At 35.8% G+C, this 23,257-nt stretch overlaps 1 protein-coding gene across 5 annotated transcripts in view; it reads left to right on the top strand.

Moving 5' to 3' along the window:
• The first annotated feature begins 6,504 nt into the window (after window positions 1-6,504).
• The window catches only part of LOC132559473 (uncharacterized), a 46,058-nt gene continuing 29,305 nt past the window's right edge, over window positions 6,505-23,257 (top strand). Inside the window, exons 1-9 of one of the 5 annotated variants that reach the window (XM_060224098.1) lie at window positions 6,505-6,539; window positions 6,635-6,671; window positions 8,041-8,123; window positions 9,356-9,491; window positions 10,373-10,489; window positions 11,168-11,224; window positions 13,187-13,246; window positions 17,486-17,581; window positions 20,852-21,127. In XM_060224098.1, the coding sequence (XP_060080081.1) occupies window positions 6,505-6,539; window positions 6,635-6,671; window positions 8,041-8,123; window positions 9,356-9,491; window positions 10,373-10,489; window positions 11,168-11,224; window positions 13,187-13,246; window positions 17,486-17,581; window positions 20,852-21,127 (897 nt within the window). Of the gene's footprint in view, window positions 6,540-6,634; window positions 6,672-8,040; window positions 8,124-9,355; window positions 9,492-10,372; window positions 10,490-11,167; window positions 11,225-13,186; window positions 13,247-17,485; window positions 17,672-20,851; window positions 21,128-23,257 lie in introns of all 5 variants that reach the window. The other 4 variants (XM_060224095.1, XM_060224096.1, XM_060224097.1 and 1 more) reach the window with 4 other exon arrangements.

The following is a 23,257-nucleotide window of genomic DNA, read 5'->3' as shown; positions in this document are numbered from 1 at the left end:
AATATGTCAAATTTGCGAGGCAAACTGCCCCTTTATCTAGACACAAACTAAGACACAAATATTACATAGATTACATCACATACGCATAAAACAAATACAAAGTTATAAACTATAATCGAGAACAATAGACTTAGGTGTCTCCATCATTCCTTCGGCCGATGATTGACTGATTGATTGACGGGTTTTCTGTCTCCGCGACTCCTTCCATTGCCGGGTATCGTCTCAATGACAAACATCAGTTCGAAGGCCCTTTAAAAGGGGCAAAACTTATATAACTTAGGAAGGAAACAAGGAAATAATAATGACAGCACGGACGAGTGAATTGTCAATTTGATAAAAATGTCCACTTGTCCGTACTGTCCTCATTTTCTCCATTAATACGCATCCAACAAACATCTGTTTGTTAGGATCCAGTACCAATATTTGGACCATACCGTCGATATCTTTTACTAGAACTATGTAACTATTCGTCTCGCTTATCCCAATTACAAACCAAGTTGTCATTAGCTAGGATTATATTGTTCGTTTATAAGATATCTTATTTAAAGGGTCTTGACCCAAAATATCCAATTCCGATACCTTTATGGCATTGTACACCATAGACTCGCTTTTGCAGTTTTTCTTCCCAGTCGAGAAAAAACTGTTCAGGTGGATAGCAATCCGGACGGTTCGTTGGATCAGGGACGTTCAATAATACGTCGATAAGACGATTCACAAGGAGATTTTATGCGCGTTTTTCAAAAAGTATCATTCTAGCATTGAAAATGTACTAGAAAATCTTCCAGGAGGTAAAGCACTTCCGCCTTATCAATGACATCCGCAATCAATTTTGTATCCCGATTTGGGGTTGGTTTCAGGATAATCTGTCAAGTTCGTCAAGCGGAGACAGCCGTCGTTAAGCAAATATACCCAGATTTTCTACTGTATTTGTGGACTCTAAGTATATTCTAATGTGTTTGTGGACTCTAAGTATATTCTACTGTATTTGTGGACTCTAAGCATTTTCTACTGTATTTGTGGACTCTAAGCATTTTCTACTGTATTTGTAGACTCTAAGCATTTTCTACTGTATTTGTGGACTCTAAGCATATTCTGCTGTATTTGTGGACTCTAAGCATTTTCTGCTGTATTTGTGGACTCTAAAAATTTCCTGTTGTATTTGTGCACTCTAAGCATATTCTGCTGTATTTGTGGACTCTAAGCATATTCTGCTGTATTTGTGGACTCTAAGCATTTTCTGCTGTATTTGTGGACTCTAAAAATTTCCTGTTGTATTTGTGGACTCTAAGTATATTCTAATGTGTTTGTGGACTCTAAGTATATTCTACTGTATTTGTGGACTCTAAGCATTTTCTACTGTATTTGTGGACTCTAAGCATTTTCTACTGTATTTGTAGACTCTAAGCATTTTCTACTGTATTTGTGGACTCTAAGCATATTCTGCTGTATTTGTGGACTCTAAGCATTTTCTGCTGTATTTGTGGACTCTAAAAATTTCCTGTTGTATTTGTGGACTCTAAGCATATTCTGCTGTATTTGTGGACTCTAAGTATATTCTGCTGTATTTGTGGACTCTAAGCATTTTCTGCTGTATTTGTGGACTCTAAGCATATTCTGCTGTATTTGTGGACTCTAAGCATTTTCTGCTGTATTTGTAGACTCTAAGCATATTCTGCTGTATTTGTGGACTCTAAGCATTTTCTGCTGTATTTGTGGACTCTAAGCATTTTCTGCTGTATTTGTGGACTCTAAGCATATTCTGCTGTATTTGTGGACTCTAAGCATATTCTGCTGTATTTGTGGACTCTAAGCATTTTCTGCTGTATTTGTGGACTCAAAGCATTTTCTACTGTATTTGTGGACTCTAAGCATATTGCTCAAAGAATTTACCTGGTATAGGTAGTAGTTGTTGTTTATGAGCTAAAAATCTACACTCTGTTTTGACAAATCATGTTCATAGTATGAGTAATAAGTAGGGCATTTTACCTTAAATCGATGTATTTTTTTCATTCAAATAATGGGCTTGTATAAATGATAAAAACGCTTTTTGATTTTCCTCAAATTGAAAATCAGGATCTATCACCCACATTTCATTTTTTCACGTTACTACTGAGATTTTTTTCCTTCCAGTCATGTTTCGTTTCGCCTCATGTTGTTTGTGAGCATGCAAATGCTTTTCACGATTTCTCTGGAGACATGTTTTCGTTTATTTTTCTTATGTAGCATCATAAATTACTATTTTTCTTTTGGCATTAGTAATATATTTGATTCTAGAGAAAAACTTGCACATGTACATTGCATTCTTATGTGTTTATTTGTTATACTAATGAGCTGTAAGGCTGACAGAGAATACGGTCTTCAGGCCTTTCGATTTTAGGGCTTGTTTTTTAAATTATAACAGGGACGTATTGTACAAATTATTATACGTCCCCAGTAGTACACAATATTCCTTGCCAGACCTTTTTGAAGATGTAGAAACGATCTATCATCTTTCCATACACAAGATAATCACTATTTGTCACCCTGGTGATTTTAATGGTAGAAATACGGATCTCCCTAATTTCTTTGAAGTTTAACACGGTTCTTTTTCACGTGTGAACAATAGTTTGGTATCAATGTACCTTAAACATAAATAATGATTATGATAGGATATCGCCTTGACTTGTGTAAGCACAGTAATATGATTATAATCAATAGCCGCACGGACGAGGTATCGGTAATCTTACACATAATAACAATACAGGCATAACTGATTACTGTATAGGTAACATTGATACACATGGTGTTGTTGATGAATTTTTCATTAATGAATTATCTCCCTTGTCTGATGTAAATTGCCCGCGGTATATGTGTTTACATTTGTGTACAAATAACAACACGTATGAAAACTTGAATAAGGAGGTAATACATGTAAATAAGCCTATAATGTGGGAGGATGGTCTCGAATGTGTTTATGCAGATTCCATAAAGTAAGTGACGTCATTCTATAAATAGCATCAATGAAATAATACGCTATCACTCTACTGATGATTAATATACTAATTTTGTCAGCTTTAACGATACTCAGGAGATATGTTATCTTCTTATTCATGATTCACAACATGCATTGGTACTAATCACACTTTATCATTATGAAAATAGCCATGTTGTTAAATTTAAAAACATTGGTTTATGAGAGATTGTAAGTCTATCCGCCAAAACTATAGAAACTGAAAACGATTGTATAAAAATTTTGGTAATGGTTACGTCAAAGAGGAAATGTATGTAAAGGGAAAAATTAAATATCTGCGTGACTAAGACTAAGTTAGAGATTAACAATAAACGTCAATCATTAAGGTCTAGAAATCCTAAAGAATACCGGAAAATTATTAATACAAGTAGTTCTAAGAAGACTTGTAAGACTGGGAATGAAGATCTCTTTAAACTTTTAAAACTTCCGGTTAAAAAAAACAAAAAAGGCAAAAATAACCAAGTGTTATATGTATTGATTAACTTGTCTAAAGAGCCAATACTTCCTGCTGAAATAAAAATAAAAAGACGGTTGTTCAAGACATGTTGTGTAACGAATATTGCCATTGTATGTTGAAGTATTGGACTATATTTTTAATACTGGTATTTAAAATTACAGTTTTATAGATTTTGAGAAGGCCTTAGGTAGTGATTGACAGTAGCTATTTGGAATAAACTTTTGATTAATAGTATTGATGGAAAACGTTTTCGAGTTATTAAAATACGTATTAAGGCTACAGTGAGGAGAGATGATGTGATCTCTAACGTATTTCCATGTAGGTCTGAGGTCCGTCAAGGTGACAATCTTTCCCCTTCTTTGTTTTCACCTTTTTGCTGAATTATTTAGAAAATTATATGAAATCACGTGACTGTAAAGGGCTGTCTGATATAAGCGACCAGATCGAGGCTGAATAGCATGTATATCCGAAGCTATGTGTTAAAGTATACACTGGTGACACTACACCACTATCAGACACGACAGACGGTTTGCAAACTCAATTAAAGGTATTTTCTGAATATTCCAACCGGTAGCATATTAAAGCCGATGTCAATAAAACAAAATCAAAGTAGAATAAAAAAAATCCTGAATATTTTTATTTTACATATAATGGTACGGTTATAGAAATAAGCTACGGATTTTAAATACTTTGGGGCTTATTATACTAGAACTTGTTTGACACAATTTTATATCAAACGGTAGTGTATTGAAGGTGTTCATGTATTCAAATATAGGGATCATAATTTTTTCTATAGATTGTCCACTGGATATCTTTGACAAAGCTGTCAAACCTTCTGCGTATGATATGGATGTGAAGTATAGGGTTTCTGTAATTTCAATCTTATCGAACGTTTACATTTTGCAAACATAATTTAAGTCAAAACGTCCATACCGAATTTGATGTCATACGGAGGACGCCGTAGATTTCCTCTAGAAGTTAGGAGTAAGAATGGTTGGATTTTTTGCAGTTTAGATATATTCTAAGTCCGTGGCTAAAAATATCCGCAATAAATAAAATAATATTCCGTTAGCAATTTTGTACTATTGTGAAATTTCATGGGTAAAGTATGTGAAAAGTATATTTGATGAATGCAGAATGATACACGATTTCAACCGTCAAGGTGTTTTGAAGTACATCGGCTAAAGTGCATTTTTTTTTATAAATTAACAGCCTGACAAATTCAAAAACTAGTGAAATGAAAATTGTTCTCCTCCGAATGGAACTAAAGAATGTATAAAAATTATCTTCGTTTAGAAAAGTACCTGCTTGATCTGCCTCCAAAACTAGCCAGATCTTATTGTAAATTTAGACCACGCAATACTACGTTACCAATAGAATATGGTAGCCTAACATACCACGGGAAAATAGGTTATGTAATTTTGTTTACTTTAGAAGAAATTGACGACACTTTTCGTTATTTGTTTAACTGTACTCAACAGTCAATATTTAATAGTAGAAAACATTATATGTCCCGGTATTATTATGTAGGGCATTCTAGTTTCATACAATATTCAGTTATGTAACACAACGTGTGTTGGTATACTTTAATTACTGATATTAATGAGATAATTCATAATACTTATGTCAATCCTGTCCTACCAGGTATTATTATCAGCATTATTATTTATTTTCTACAATTTAATGTTTGTGAGAATAAATTGCCATTGTCTTATTTGCCTGATGATAGTCACACGTTGTGTGGTGAGTGCACGGGAGCGTGACGATCGAAATTAATAGAATAGTTATCTAACAATGGCGTGACACTGATTAATTAATTGATTTATGGGTTATTAAAAGTCCATTATCAAAATAACCTGACAGTCTAGACGTCGCTAGACATATCTGATTGTATCTGATGATTGACCTCCTGTTACACACTTATGGTGTGTCTGGAGTGATTAATAAAACTTGTAAACTTGTAAACTTGCTAGGACACTAATGTGTGTCGATGAGACAATACCGACAACGGGAGAAGTCGCGGAGACGGAACACGTGTAACTATCTAACTAAGCCGTTACGTCGCCAGAACACTGTCGATACCTGTAAAGGGTAGGAGTCGCGGTCAGTCGGTCGGTCGGTAACTCACTTGAACGTTACGCACACACATTGTTAATGACGTTTGCGTCCTCTAGTAAGCATCGTGATAGTCGTTGGCCTTACAAAATAAAAAAAGTCACAGTGTACATTCATCAACAACTGTAAATTAACTTTGGGCGTTATAACCTCAGTCAACCAATACTTGACAAAGTCCCAAACGGCACAAGTACGCTCATCGAAAAGTGTTTTTTTTTTGTTTGTTTGTTTTGTTTTAAACCTCCCTACTTTTCATTAAAATTCGTGTCGCTATATCTATATCTAGTTACATATTAATATATTAACTTCTGTGACCTGTCGTTTACAAGAAAATGTTATTTTGGTCATAATTTTTCTGACTGTTAGTTTAAAAAGGCATCGTTAGTTTTCTCCACTCTTTTTCTGTTTCTCGCTTCAAAGATAAATTAGTGCAACGGTAACGCACTCATCTTTCGTCTTGGCATAGAGGGTTCAATTCGATTCACTGAATGAACGTGAAAACGTGTGGGGTTATCTACAGGATGGCATATCCGTTTCTATCTGGGCCTCCATATATTGATGTCAGCTTGAAAAGTTTGTTCCGCAATTGATGTTAAATAAACCTAACATATTTTCTTAGAACTGAGGAATTTGGCGTCGCGTTCAGTATATCTCTGGACAAAGCCATAACATCACGATTTATCAAGTTTTATGCTTTGATATTTCAAACAATAAATATGTCCATTATGTATTATTGTCTTAGTGTATATAAATATAACGCGAATGGACGAACAAATAATGCTTGATGAAATTAAGGAGTGGAACAGAAAAACTATAATGACGAGTTATTTCCCTTCGACCACCTTGCAGAAGTAAACAAAACCGTTTCTTTACCCACGCCGAAAATTTACCCATGATGCACTGTTCACATGCAAATTTCAAGATGGAGTCCAAATTTGAAGTTGACGATCTTGTGTGGTAAGTGATTTGTTGTATTGGAGATATGTGGGTTTGATTACGAGATTTATGTTGTGCAAGGCCCTTATTCATGTACACATTTCAATATTTTGTAGGGCAAAGATGAAGGGATTCCCGGCATGGCCTGGAAAGGTGAGGAGACACGAAATGATGTAGCCGGTGCTTGTTGAAAAGCGGGGGGTATAGGGTTTACATAGCCAAGAACGAGAACCCATCCAACACCTCAATTCCAGCTGAAGCCAGACAGAGAGCACTGTGACGTAGCCCAGAAAACAAAATTATCATTTAAGATGCAGTCATGTATCTACTTGTTTACACAGTTGCTGCTTATAGCCATCTCTGATCCATTGTTCGGTTGACAAGTCCGAAGTCTCGGCATGTAAACAAACATGCAGATGTAACATAGTTGCTGTTTATCGCCACCTCTTATCCATTGTTCGATTGAAAAGAGCGAAGTCTCGACATGTAACCAAACATGCAGATGTGAATATTACTTAGTAGATGATCACATTGTCTTTACCTAATCCATAAATGGTACAACAGACCCCCTTCATTATTGTTTTTAATATGACTTTGTGAACATAACACAATGTTTATAGCATTCCTTCTTCTCACTGGCTTAATTTGTGTGGCATTGTCCACATTTACATAAATCAAGAAACTAATTTATTTGCACTGAAATTGTAATCAATATATTGAAACACCCTGTATTCCCAAGCCCATCCTTCTATTTTGTTATATACATTTATCCATCTGGAGTTGATGAATGGTTGAACTCGGACCCTGTCAAAAAGGAGTAAAATAATTGACAAATTCAGAGAATAAGTGGGGAAATAAATTGTCGCTCTCACTTGCTTATTTTCATCATTCTTTATAGGGTAAGATTTCTGACTTTCATCAATTCCAGACTGATATAAAAAAAATCAATAGACTGCCAGAATAGTTCAGACTAATCGTTTGGTTGCTCAAGGTAATTTTCCTGTAATGAAAGAGGTCTTGGATCTGTTTTCGATCTCAAAAGCATTGCTTCTTTAATGGAATCACCACAGAGTCAGTACTTGATACTAATAATGATTATATGCAGAATTATTTTGAAAGATTTTTATAATGAAATTTCCTTTCTCCCAACCGACCCACTTTCTATAAATTCAAATGGAAACTCTATACCTGTACTGCTGGAGTTGAAACAATGGTAACACGTCAGACCAAAATACTAAACCACAATCAGAACAAAAGGAAATAAGGTAGGAGAAACATTCAAGAATAATATTGATTTAGAATGACTTATTGCTGTGGCAAGGAGCAATAATTTATCTTGGCAAGGTGCAATAGTTTATCTATTTTGCCTTTAAATGGTATCATTTGATATTTGGCTTGCATCATATGTTTTAAAAACCAATTTGGCAGTATATGAAGGAAGCAGAATACTGTTATTTTCTGTGAGAAAATAATGTGTTGATATTTTTTACTTTTTTAGTGAGATTTGTAAATTTTGTTTCAGATTATTGAGCCAAAAAATGAAGTGAAGCGTCCTTCTAACAAGAAACCACACCACTTTGTCTTTTTCTTTGGTTCAGAAAATTAGTAAGTTGTTTTTCTTAATTGTTGAAAACTGGTATCATTAGAATATAAGTTATCTTAAGAGTACATAATTCAGACAGGCTAAACGTATGAAAATGTACTGTCACATGCTCGTCCAAAAAGCAATCAGAGACTTGTTCAAAATTAAACAAAATGTGAAAATAACTTTCATGGACTTACCATTGAGGATGTGAGTGCACTGTAGCAATTAAGATACCAATTTGTTGGCTGTCCAAAAAGTGATATTGCTATTTTTTCAAATTGTCTTCATTTGCAATCATAACATAAATTTTTACATGGTGACTTGCAGTTTCTTTTTAAATGTCCTGTGTATTGAGTTTTTCATCTTGTAATTTTAACCTTAAATCAAGGTTTGTATTGGAAATAAAATACAGTTAAATTTCTTTGAATCAAACTTCATTGATTGAAATTTTTCAATATGTCAAATTTTTACCTGATCTCGAATTTTATCCCAATATATCACAACTTACTAACCCCCATTATGAGTCCAATTTTTATAAATCAAACTTTGCAAAGTTTTTCATGGACAGTTTACTACGGTAACATGGCCAATGGCACTTCATGATTCAAACAATAGATCTACTGTGTTGTATAGGTATTTTGACCCCAGTGTAGAATTTCACATACCACGGTATTTTCAAGAAAGGCTGGTGACATAGCTTCATACATGACAAATTGAAAATTATAGTGCATTGTTGTTTGCTCTGTGTTACAAGGTTAATGAAAGACTGGACACAGATTTTATTTTTAATTACATACTTACAAGTTATGACATGTAATCAACAGTGATAATGGGACATTGTTTCATGACTGCCACCATTGCAGTGGTAACATATAGTGAGATCTATTTTACAGAACTGTGAACATTGGTAACACTTGAAATATTTTAACTTAATACATCTTGTTGAATTGTGTTAAGAGGCATTTTTCTTTCATGCATGAAAAGGTTTAGTATTTGTAGATGAAAATGTTTCTTTGTATTTAACCTATGTTTTAGTATTTACTGTTTTTGTTGAGGTAAAAATGTGTCACCATCAGTGGTAGTAAATGTCGATAAAACATACCTCAAATGACGTATCAATTCTTTTTTGCTAGTCCCTTGATCTTCTGAAACATCATATTTCACTGTACTACAAAAATTTCATTGTTTAACTCAAACTGCAAACAAATTTGCTTGATTATTGGAAAATGATTATTGTATGGTTTTCTTTCAGCGCCTGGATTCCTGAGGACAATGTGTATCTTTATTCTGATCACAGAAACAAATTCAAGCTGAATAATCGCATTCCAAAGGGATTCAAGGAGGCTGTGGAGGCAATAGAGGATGCTCTGAAGGCTCAACCTACCACAGTAAGATTTGGTGGTAGAACAGTCTCGGTCTTTCTGTAAAATCTGGTTATAGGCCAATTCATAATGCATTATAGGCAAGATCAGACGGCTTCATCATCCACAGTAAGATTAGGTGGTAGGAGGGTCTCTGTGTTCTTTGTTAAATTGGTAATAGACTAAAACAGACATCTTTTCTTGAGCCTTAAAGGAGATTGAATTCACTATTTTACAGCTATTATAGATAGCATATCATCAAATACCCATCCAAATTTTTATTATGAATTAAAAAGATCGTGAAAATGTATGTTGGTTGACTTTTAGTTCCTGAGATTTGCCAAAATCTGCGTGACAAGTTTTATTTATTTGAATAGTGGCATGGTTTGGAATATACACAAGTACTTTACATTGCTCAAGAACTATCTAATGTATAAGATTTATTGAATTGTGGGACCTCTAGATTTTGATTTTCCTTGTGATCTCTTTGGATTTTTACTCAGTCGCTTCTTGGGCTTAGAAATTTATGCCCTTAGCACCAATGGCAAGTCATAGAAGGACAAACTCGCTGTATGATGCAGTTTGATTAATTGTTTGTCTCTACTGTATCTAACTCTAAACTTGTATTTTAAGGTGCTATTCCGTTTATCATTTTCTAGACTAGCCAAATATATTGCTTATAATGGCTTATGGCCGTTATGACTTGTTTGAAGGAAGTGTTTTCTGGTATTATGAAAGACTACTATAGTTATTGTTAGACTACAGTTAAGAGGCAAAAAGAAGGAAAGTTATAACATTAAAAAACAGGAGGATAATAATGTTGATTATCTAAAGATTTGCAATCATCATTGTAGGACGACAATGATTGGTGTTTTGTTTTCATTCATTTAAAAAAAACTATTTTGTAGAAAACAATGATAGCTGTAGAACTACCATCAATTGATGAAGAATTGGCACAGATCTTCCCTCACAAAACTCCATCCCCACAGAAAGACTACACCCGTGAACCCTTAACTGGCAAAAAGGTATGTCTCTCCTCAGCTTGGAAACAGCACTGTGTTTTGTTGTCTCCAGATGTGTGTATATACTGATTTACTCTTAAAGCTTTGTGTCGTTGTCTAGTGACACTTTTGACTGTTGCTTGTTTTAGGTAATTTAATTTTTCAAATTGATTTTTGAAGAGGTCTTATTTCCAATGCTGTAATTTTTTATCCTTTGTAAACTTGAAACTGTTTCATGTTAATGTTACAGACACTGTTTAGTTGCTCATTACCACAAATTTGTGAGTTACATGTAGAATGGACTTGTGTTAGTCTGGCAATTACTGCACCAGAATTTAGGATGATAATGTTAGGGAACAGATTTTGAAATCTGGAAATCAGTTTCAGGAAAGAAGAACAGTTAATATCGTCGAAATACTTAATCACAGGAAGTTAAGTTGATGAGAGATATGTGTTGATTATGACTTCATTTAGAGCTCTTAGTACTTGATGATTTGCCAGTGAAAGAGATGTCAGAATATTAACGGTTATTGACAGTTTTGAGACTAAATGTATTGTAGGTTGAATTTTTTAACAGCTTGAATTCAGAAATCATTTTGTTATAATTGTAATGTGGTGCATTGGTTTTTTTGTCCTTTTGTGTATTTGCTTTGTGTATTTTTCTGTGAGCTATAATTTTCTGCATGTCTTTGATTTCCATAGACAAAGTCCGCTACAACAAACAAAATCTTCAAAAGCAAACAAAGGAAAGAACGAATGGTGAGATTTGTAATATTTGTATTTGCTTGTCTGATTTATTTTTGCACTTTTTTGATTGCTGCTGTGGTTTTTTTTCTATATCTGTTTAAATATTTTAGTAATTTATGAATATTTTAGTGATTTATGCAGTATATCTGGTGATTTATTGACATGGATAAATGTGTTTATTTATGCGGTATATCTGGTGATTTATTGACATGGATAAATGTGTTTATTTATGCGGTATATCTGGTGATTTATTGACATGGATAAATGTGTTTATTTATGCAGTATATCTGGTGATTTATTGACATGGATAAATGTGTTTATTTATGCAGTATATCTGGTGATTTATTGACATGGATAAATGCGTTTATTTATGCAGTATATCTGGTGATTTATTGACATGGATAAATGTGTTTATTTATGCAGTATATCTGGTGATTTATTGACATGGATAAATGTGTTTATTTATGCAGTATATCTGGTGATTTATTGACATGGATAAATGTGTTTATTTATGCAGTATATCTGGTGATTTATTGACATGGATAAATGTGTTTATTTATGCAGTATATCTGGTGATTTATTGACATGGATAAATGTGTTTATTTATGCAGTATATCTGGTGATTTATTGACATGGATAAATGTGTTTATTTATGCAGTATATCTGGTGATTTATTGACATGGATAAATGTGTTTATTTATGCAGTATATCTGGTGATTTATTGACATGGATAAATGTGTTTATTTATGCAGTATATCTGGTGATTTATTGACATGGATAAATGTGTTTATTTATGCATTAATCTGGTGATTTATTGACATTTATTATTTATTATAAAATATATTGTTAAGGTGTTTTGACTGCATCATTATGAAATTTCATCTTATTTAATTGGAATTCCTTCTCAGCTTGTATTTTCTAATACAATTTTGTTGTATAGCATTTTTCTCTATTCTTCTTTATGCTGTCATTTTTACTTTATGATACAAATATAATAAAATTTCAAGAGAAAAATGCTGATGATGTTAGATTTCTGGTAGGATTAACAGATAGATAACAAACATGTATGATTCAGAACATTTTGTTCTGATTGTAAATGTCAATAGAATAGAAGTTCTTATAACACAACTAGCAAAAGGTTTGAGTGAATACTTGTACGTCAGTGCTAGTATGCTTCAATGACCATTTGTCTGATGAAGGTGATAGTGAAGTCATCAATCCATCACACACAAATCTTCTTTCTGTTTATTCTAATGTGTGTATCTTGTTCAGGAGTGGGCTGGGTGATCTTCATAGTCTAAGCTACTAGCTAATGTTTACATAAGTTTGTGATAGCTTGCAATTAAGTTTGCTCAAACAAATAGATTGTAAGCTGAATTGTAGCCATGTTGAATTTTGATGACCTGATTAACTTTACAAGACCCATGCAGCAATTCTAGCTGACATATAAATGGAGGCAGTAATCATTTATGTTTCTTTTTGTTGTTAAAAAAAGTAACCAGCATTTCATATAGATGTTGAAAATTTGAATCACATAAGAGAGACAAAATAATTTATTTGCATACAAGTATCAAAATCAGATGGTTCCATTCGGTATGTTAATTGGCATTGTATCTCATTATTGATGTGATGATTTGGTCATGGGGTTTAATTTAGTTATAAAATCAATTTAATTCAAGTTAAATAGAATTTTAAAAAGGCACAAGATATGGAATATTGATCAGTTTGATGAAGTAGTTTATTTCTCTTAATGTGAGTTTATTACAAAGCGATACACTTTTAATTAATTCAATGTTAAGTGCATCAAAATTGACAGGTCAGCAACATATTTCGCTTCTTCTGGACCCTTCCTCATGCGACCAAATATTCCTGTACCTGTAATGAACATTTTGGAGAAGTTCCAGAAGGGATTACAAATTGTTCAGTTATTTTAGATACAGGACACTAATGAAATGTAATGATTTTCAATTTCAGTCCCTTCATTTTCCTTTCAAACCATTGACGAAATCCAAAGATACTGCTCTATCCAGAAAGGTAGGATATGACTGTTAGAGATGTTTCTATATCTCAGATATTCTTATATCTGTGTAAGTCTCTATCTCAGATATCCTGATACCTGTATAAACCTCTGTCAAATGTCTTGGTCCCTGTATCAGTCTCTATTACAGATTTTCTGATGTCTGTATACACATGTGTCAGACGTACTGGTCCCTGTATCAGTCTCTATCTCAGATATCCTGATGTCTGTATAAATCTGTGTAAGATGTCTTGGTCCCTGTTTCCGTTTCTATCACAGATTTTCTGATGTCTGTATCAACTCTGTCAGATGTCATGGTCCCTGTCTCAGTCTCTATCACAGATATCCTGATGTCTGTATAAACCTGTGTAAGATGTCTTGGTCCCTGTTTCCGTTTCTATCACAGATTTTCTGATGTCTGTATCAACCTCTGTCAGATGTCATGGTCCCTGTCTCCGTCTCTATCACAGATATCCTGATGTCTGTATTAACCTGTGTAAGATGTCTTGGTCCCTGTCTCCGTTTCTATCACAGATTTTCTTATGTCTGTATAAACTTCTGTCAGATGTCATGGTCCCTGTCTCCGTCTCTATCACAGATATCCTGATGTCTGTATAAACCTGTGTAAGATGTCTTGGTCCCTGTCTCAGTCTCTATCACAGATTTTCTGATACCTGTATACACATGTGTCAGATGTCCTGGTCCCTGTCTCAGTTTCTATCACCAATTTTCTGATGTCTGTGTCTTGGTCCCTGTATCAGTTTCTATCACAGATTTTCTGATACCTGTATACACATGTGTCAGATGTCATGGTCCCTGTATCAGTTTCTATCACAGATATCCTGATACCTTTATAAACCTCTGTTAGATGTCATGGTCCCTGTATCAGTCTCTATCACAGATTTTCTGATGTCTGTATAAACCTCTGTCAGATGTCATGGTCCCTGTCTCAGTCTCTATCACAGATATCGTGATGTCTGTATAAACCTGTGTAAGATGTCTTGGTCCCTGTTTCCGTTTCTATCACAGATTTTCTGATGTCTGTATCAACCTCTGTCAGATGTCATGGTCCCTGTCTCAGTCTCTATCACAGATATCGTGATGTCTGTATAAACCTGTGTAAGATGTCTTGGTCCCTGTTTCCATTTCTATCACAGATTTTCTGATGTCTGTATCAACCTCTGTCAGATGTCATGGTCCCTGTCTCAGTCTCTATCACAGATTTTCTGATGTCTGTATCAACCTCTGTCAGATGTCATGGTCCCTGTCTCAGTCTCTATCACAGATTTTCTGATGTCTGTATCAACCTCTGTCAGATGTCATGGTCCCTGTCTCCGTTTCTATCACAGATTTTCTGATGTCTGTATCAACCTCTGTCAGATGTCATGGTCCCTGTCTCAGTCTCTATCACAGATTTTCTGATGTCTGTATCAACCTCTGTCAGATGTCATGGTCCCTGTCTCAGTCTCTATCACAGATTTTCTGATGTCTGTATAAACCTCTGTCAGATGTTTTGGTCCCTGTCTCCGTTTCTATCACAGATTTTCTTATGTCTGTATAAACCTGTGTAAGATATCTTGGTCCCTGTCTCAGTCTCTATCACAGATTTTCTGATACCTGTATACACATGTGTAAGATGTCTTGGTCCCTGTTTCCGTTTCTATCACAGATTTTCTGATGTCTGTATCAACCTCTGTCAGATGTCATGGTCCCTGTCTCAGTCTCTATCACAGATATCGTGATGTCTGTATAAACCTGTGTAAGATGTCTTGGTCCCTGTTTCCATTTCTATCACAGATTTTCTGATGTCTGTATCAACCTCTGTCAGATGTCATGGTCCCTGTCTCAGTCTCTATCACAGATTTTCTGATGTCTGTATCAACCTCTGTCAGATGTCATGGTCCCTGTCTCAGTCTCTATCACAGATTTTCTGATGTCTGTATCAACCTCTGTCAGATGTCATGGTCCCTGTCTCCGTTTCTATCACAGATTTTCTGATGTCTGTATCAACCTCTGTCAGATGTCATGGTCCCTGTCTCAGTCTCTATCACAGATTTTCTGATGTCTGTATCAACCTCTGTCAGATGTCATGGTCCCTGTCTCAGTCTCTATCACAGATTTTCTGATGTCTGTATAAACCTCTGTCAGATGTTTTGGTCCCTGTCTCCGTTTCTATCACAGATTTTCTTATGTCTGTATAAACCTGTGTAAGATATCTTGGTCCCTGTCTCAGTCTCTATCACAGATTTTCTGATACCTGTATACACATGTGTCAGATGTCCTGGTCCCTGTCTCAGTTTCTATCACCAATTTTCTGATGTCTGTGTCTTGGTCCCTGTATCAGTTTCTATCACAGATATCCTGATACCTGTATAAACCTCTGTTAGATGTCATGGTCCCTGTATCAGTCTCTATCACAGATTTTCTGATGTCTGTATCAACCTCTGTCAGATGTCATGGTCCCAGTCTCAGTCTCTATCACAGATATCCTGATGTCTGTATAAACCTGTGTAAGATGTCTTGGTCCCTGTCTCAGTCTCTATCACAGATTTTCTTATGTCTGTATAAACCTGGATCAAATGACCTAGTCCCTATATCAGTCTCTATCACAGATTTTCTTATGTCTGTATAAACCTGGATCAAATGACCTGGTCCCTATATCAGTCTCTATCACAGATTTTCTATGTAAACCTGTGCCACACAAATCCTGATTCCTGTATAAAGCTGTGTCTCAGGTATCCTGATTCCTGTATAAAGCTGTGTCACATGTATCCTGATTCCTGTATAAAGCTGTGTCTCAGGTATCCTGATTCCTGTATAAAGCTGTGTCACATGTATCCTGATTCCTGTATAAAGCTGTGTCACAGGTATCCTGATTCCTGTATGAAGCTGTGTCACAGGTATCCTGATTCCTGTATAAAGCTGTGTCACAGGTATCCTGATTCCTGTATAAAGCTGTGTCACAGGTATCCTGATTCCTGTATGAAGCTGTGTCACAGGTATCCTGATTCCTGTATAAAGCTGTGTCTCAGGTATCCTGATTCCTGTATAAAGCTGTGTCACAGGTATCCTGATTCCTGTATAAAGCTGTGTCTCAGGTATCCTGATTCCTGTATAAAGCTGTGTCTCAGGTATCCTGATTCCTGTATAAAGCTGTGTCTCAGGTATCCTGATTCCTGTATAAAGCTGTGTCACATGTATCCTGATTCCTGTATAAAGCTGTGTCACAGGTATCCTGATTCCTGTATGAAGCTGTGTCACAGGTATCCTGATTCCTGTATAAAGCTGTGTCACAGGTATCCTGATTCCTGTATAAAGCTGTGTCACAGGTATCCTGATTCCTGTATAAAGCTGTGTCTCAGGTATCCTGATTCCTGTATAAAGCTGTGTCACAGGTATCCTGATTCCTGTATAAAGCTGTGTCACAGGTATCCTGATTCCTGTATGAAGCTGTGTCACAGGTATCCTGATTCCTGTATAAAGCTGTGTCTCAGGTATCCTGATTCCTGTATAAAGCTGTGTCACAGGTATCCTGATTCCTGTATAAAGCTGTGTCTCAGGTATCCTGATTCCTGTATAAAGCTGTGTCACAGGTATCCTGATTCCTGTATAAAGCTGTGTCACAGGTATCCTGATTCCTGTATAAAGCTGTGTCACAGGTATCCCGATACCTGAACATGACAATATCTCAGATATTGTGATATCGGTATAAACCTGTGTCACAGAAATCATAATATATGTATGAACATGTGTCACTTATCCTGATACCTGTATAAATCTGTATCACAGATATTCTGACACACACATATAAGCTTGTTTTACAGACAGACAATATCTGTATCTGTCTGTATCACAGATGTTAGATATCCTGATAGCTGTACAAGTCTTTATCTCAGATATTCTAATATCTTTTTAAATCTGCATCACAGATATCCTTATACCTGTGTTTATCTGATTGATAGAACTGTTTACATGAATCACATCAATTTAATTCTCATCTGTCAATTTCTATCCCTTAACTATTGAATAATTTAAGAGAAATAAACTACAATTCAGTGAAAGCATTTTAATGGGAATAATAAGAGAATTGCTCAGCCTCCATTTTCAGGGCTGATGGGTGGGGCCAATAGAAATAAATTTTCCAAGACTTATTTTTATAAACTATTCAGCAGGACTCTGAATCTCACATCTGAGAAAATCAGCAGTAGCGGGTCCTTGGTCCATCTGAATTGTACTCTTTATTGTATTTATTGCAGAGCACAGGATCCCTCACACCAAAGAGATTTCCAATGAAACGTCCTGCAGGGGTTGGAGGAGAGCCACGATTAAAAAAACAAAAAATGATTGCAAAGGTACAGGGCTCCCCAAGTAAACCTCCATCTGCAGTTGATTCTACAAAGATAAAACCAAAATCTAAAGCAGAATTATCAGCATCTGCTTCTGTAAGTAAGAACTAGGCATAGTCTCCGTTATATAGATAACAGTTAGAATTACTAGAATTTTCAATCTCTCCCAAAGGGAGTGGGGTGGGGGAAGGAGGGGGGTTTGAAAACATTACCTTGTCAATTCAATGTACCAGTATGATAATCGGGATAAGACATAATGTTGAATTTTAAAATGCCCTGGTAACATAAGATAATGCAAAATCATCAGTGCATAATGGTACAGTAAAATAATATAGAATTGTCAGTGTTTCCTGGTACAGTGTAGTAATGTAGAATTGTCAGTGTATAATGGTACAGTGAGATAACTCAAATTTGTCAGTGTATCATTGTACACTGAAGTAATGAAGAATTGTCAGTGTGTCCTGGTACAGTGAGATGATATAGAATTGTCAGTGTGTCCTGGTACAGTGAGATAATGTAGAATTGTCAGTGTGTCCTGGTACAGTGATATAATATAGAATTGTCAGTATGTCCTGGTATAGTGAGATAATATAGAATTGTCTGTGTGTCCTGGTACAGTGAGATAATATAGAATTGTCTGTGTGTCCTGGTACAGTGAGATAATATAGAATTGTCAGTGTGTCCTGGTACAGTGAGATAATATAGAATTGTCAGTATGTCCTTGTACAGTGAGATAATATAGAATTGTCAGTATGTCCTTGTACAGTGAGATAATATAGAATTGTCAGTGTGTCCTTGTACAGTGAGATAATGTAGAATTGTGAATGTGTCCTGGTACAGTGAGATAATATAGAATTGTCAGTGTGTCCTTGTACAGTGAGATAATATAGAATTGTCAGTGTGTCCTGGTAGAGTGAGATAATATAGAATTGTCAGTGTGTCCTGGTACAGTGAGATAATATAGAATAGTCAGTGTGTCCTGGTACAGTGAGATAATGTAGAATTGTCAGTGTGTCCTGGTACAGTGAGATAATGTAGAATTGTCAGTGTGTCCTGGTACAGTGAGATAATGTAGAATTGTCAGTGTGTCCTGGTACAGTGAGATAATGTAGAATTGTCAGTGTGTCCTGGTACAGTGAGATAATGTAGAATTGTCAGTGTGTCCTTCTACAGTGAGATAATATAGAATTGTCAGTATGTCCTGGTACAGTGAGATAATGTAGAATTGTCAGTGTGTCCTGGTACAGTATAGTAACGTAGAATTGTCAGTGTGTCCTGGTACAGTGATATAATATAGAATTGTCAGTATGTCCTGGTATAGTGAGATAATATAGAATTGTCTGTGTGTCCTGGTATAGTGAGATAATATAGAATTGTCAGTGTGTCCTGGTAAATGTAGTAATATAGAATTATTGGTGTGTCCTGGTAGAGTGAGATAATGTAGAATTGTGAATGTGTCCTGGTTATGTGAGATAATGTAGAATCGATACTGTGTCCTGGTACAGTGAGATAATGTAGAATTGTCTGTGTGTCCTGGTGCAGTGAGATAATATAGAATTGTCAGTGTGTCCTGGTATAGTGAGTTGATATAGAATTGTCAGTGTGTCCTGGTATAGTGAGTTGATATAGAATTGTCAGTGTGTCCTGGTATAGTGAGTTGATATAGAATTGTCTGTGTGTCCTGGTACAGTGAGATAATATAGAATTGTCAGTGTGTCCTGTTATAGAGAGATAATATAGAATTGTCTGTGTGTCCTGGTATAGTGAGATAATATAGAATTGTCAGTATGTCCTGGTATAGTGAGATAATGTAGAATTGTCAGTGTGTCCTGTTATAGAGAGATAATATAGAATTGTCAGTGTGTCCTGGTACAGTGATATAATATAGAATTGTCAGTGTGTCCTGGTACAGTGAGATAATGTAGAATTGTCAGTGTGTCCTGGTATAGTGAGATAATATAGAATTGTCAGTATGTCCTGGTACAGTGAGATAATGTAGAATTGTCAGTGTGTCCTGGTACAGTATAGTAATGTAGAATTGTCAGTGTGTCCTGGTATAGTGAGATAATGTAGAATTGTCAGTGTGTCCTGGTACAGTGAGATAATATAGAATTGTCAGTGTGTCCTGGTATAGTGAGATAATATAGAATTGTCAGTATGTCCTGGTACAGTGAGATAATGTAGAATTGTCAGTGTGTCCTGTTATAGAGAGATAATATAGAATTGTCTGTGTGTCCTGGTATAGTGAGATAATGTAGAATTGTCAGTGTGTCCTGGTACAGTATAGTAACGTAGAATTGTCAGTGTGTCCTGGTATAGTGAGATAATGTAGAATTGTCAGTGTGTCCTGGTACAGTGAGAGACTATAGAATTGTCAGTATGTCCTTATACAGTGAGATAATATAGAATTGTCAGTGTGTCCTGGTACAGTGAGATAGTATAGAATTGTCAGTGTGTCCTGGTACAGTGAGATAATATAGAATTGTCAGTGTGTCCTGGTACAGTGATATAATATAGAATTGTCAGTGTGTCCTGGTACAGTGAGATAATGTAGAATTGTCAGTGTGTCCTGGTACAGTGAGATAATGTAGAATTGTCAGTGTGTCCTGGTACATTGATGTATTGGAGGATGGCTTGTCCATCTGTCCATAAACATTTTCTACAAATCATTCCTATGACAAAGAGGATTTTATTTAATTTTTCTGCGAAATTTGAGAAATAAAGAAATTCTTTAAAATCCTATACCTCCTGTACGAATGATCTGATTTTGCCCAAATTTTGTCTGAAACAGTCATGGGGGAAGTGGAATCATTTTTGTATAAACTGCAGGTCTTGGCTCCCTGGGGCAGTAGAGGTGGGGCCATATATTGGAAATAGGGCAAATGCTTTTAAGTCTTACTTCTCCTGTAGGACTGATTTGGTCTGAGGTATGAATGGTGTGGCTGACCCCCTAAGGACAGAGGGTTGGGGTCCAATGGGAAAATAGATGTTTTGTGTTTTGGGCTTGGATATTTAGAATTTCTTTTCCTTTAGTTTTATTAAAGCAATTTCAGTCAATCAAAGCCAGGTGAGCGATACAGGCCTTATGGGCCCTTGATAATATTTTTTACTTTGATGCTGTGTGCACTGTAAAATAATTGAGAAATTCATACCTTGTTCTCAAAATATTTTTAATTCAAGTGTCTTTATTGTCAGAGTTACTTCCCCTGACAGCATATATTTGCTTTGGAATTATTTAACATGACACTAAAACATCATTGTTACTTCCTCTTGTAGCATACAGAGGAGAACATGGTACTCTCCCCACAGAAGCAATCTCCGGTGAGAAGTTCTCTTTCCTCGCCCGATATGTCGGGTATAAATAATCCAATGTCGTCAGCAGGAACCCAGATTGAGGAGACACTTCTTTCAGCAAGAGCTGCAGCTAAAACAGTCATCCCCACACCATCAAGGATTGGCTTCCTGGGCCTGGGTATTATGGGACAGGGTATGGTGATGAACCTTCTGAGGTCAGGTCATGAGGTGACTGTGTGGAACAGGACAGCTCTGAAGGTCAGTGAGCATGGTTTCTTTACCTTTATACTTACTTACAGTATACATTTAGGACTTAGCCAACAATATATCCATGCCAGGTAATATGCCCACCGACAATATGTCCATGCCAGGTAATATGCCCACCGAAATCTGTTGCAGTTTCAAAAGAAATGCCAACAAAGTAAGTCAGCCTCTCCTTTACAAGTCCCAGTTAATGCATTGACCCCGTGGGCTTATTACAGGATAAATAAAATACACCCAACCACAATACATGTACTGTATAATCAGATAATCATACTGTGGTGCAAACTTTTCAAGTTAATGCTCTGAGAGAATTTTGGTAAATTTAAACGGAATTGGTATGTCAAAACCACTTAGAACTTTTATCAAGATGTAACCTGAAACTTTTCTCACCAACATGTCATCTAGTAATTAATGAAAGGTATCAAATTACAGTAGAACCCCACTTACTCGAACTTGTATTTCATTAGTACCTCCTATTCCTCGAACTGGCCAGTTGTTCCAAACCGTGTCCTTATATATTTCTAGCTATATAACCTCAGATTCCTTGAACTGCTGTTTTGTTTTACACTCCACATTCCTTGAACTCATTTTCATCTCTGCCTCTTCACGTTCATGGTATTTTCCCCTCTTTTCGACAAACTGTACCTGTGTCCCATTGTATCCAATTTCAACTTGTAATGGTCCTGATTTCTCCTGTGTGTTGATACAGGTGTCCAACAGGACAGCAGATAAGGGATTAACAGTGATATGATTACATACCTGCACTGTTATATAAATTAATTATTTTATCCAGAAATTTCTATTAAATTTTGCTGTTATTCGGCATAAAAATAAACCAATTTATGGAATGCTGCATAGCGGGAGGGTACATTTAATAGTTTCTGGATTGTTTTAAGTAGAGGATGTTGATAACACATTAATTCCATGAAATTTCTTATGTATGGTCCCAAGTTGTGCCTGATTACTTTTTGGACCGATCAGGAAAACAAAATGGCTAATAGATGGCCATCTTTGATTAAGTTTGTTTGTTATCACTACTTCTTACGAAGTACTGAATGGATCTCTTTCAAATTTAATATGTAGGTTCGCCTTGGTCCCTAGTTGTGTCTGTTTGATTTTGGGTCAGATCAGAAAAAGAAAATGGCTGACAGGTGACCATCCTGAAATTGGCAGTTGAAGATTATTATCTTTTTTTTTTCAAAGGAATATCCAAATTAAGAGCAAAAACGAAGGAGAGAAGAGAACATAAAGGAAGAGATCCAATTTTAAAAGATGTTCATAGTTTGGGTACCTTTGGTTAGGTTCATGTTGTCTGGGAAATTTTCTGTAATACAGTACAACATTGGTATCTTCCTTTGTTAGAGGCGGTGATGGTTGGTGGGGAACAATGTCAGGTTCATGTCTGGGAAATTTTCTGTAATACAGTACAACATTGGTATCTTCCTTTGTTAGAGGCGGTGATGGTTGGTGGAGAACAATGTCAGGTTCATTTCTGGGAAATTTTCTGTAATACAGTACAACATTGGTATCTTCCTTTGTTAGAGGCGGTGATGGTTGGTGGAGAACAATGTCAGGTTCATTTCTGGGAAATTTTCTGTAATACAGTACAACATTGGTATCTTCCTTTGTTAGAGGCGGTGATGGTTGATGGGGAACAATGTCAGGTTCATGTCTGGGAAATTTTCTGTAATACAGTACAACATTGGTATCTTCCTTTGTTAGAGGCGGTGATGGTTGGTGGAGAACAATGTCAGGTTCATGTCTGGGAAATTTTCTGTAATACAGTACAACATTGGTATCTTCCTTTGTTAGAGGCGGTGATGGTTGATGGGGAACAGTGTCAGGTTCATTTCTGGGAAATTTTCTGTAATACAGTACAACATTGGTGTCTTCCTTTGTTAGAGGCGGTGATGGTTGGTGGGGAACAATGTCAGGTTCATGTCTGGGAAATTTTCTGTAATACAGTACAACATTGGTATCTTCCTTTGTTAGAGGCGGTGATGGTTGGTGGGGAACAATGTCAGGTTCATGTCTGGGAAATTTTCTGTAATACAGTACAACATTGGTATCTTCCTTTGTTAGAGGTGGTGATGGTTGATGGAGAACAATGTCAGGTTCATGTCT

Source organism: Ylistrum balloti, unplaced genomic scaffold, assembly GCF_031769215.1.
Source record: "Ylistrum balloti isolate Yb309-2 unplaced genomic scaffold, AGI_CSIRO_Ybal_v1 Utg370920, whole genome shotgun sequence".
NCBI lineage: Eukaryota > Metazoa > Mollusca > Bivalvia > Pectinida > Pectinidae > Ylistrum > Ylistrum balloti.
Note: the sequence above shows the minus strand (reverse complement) of the source record. Positions and strands in the feature narration are given on the sequence as shown.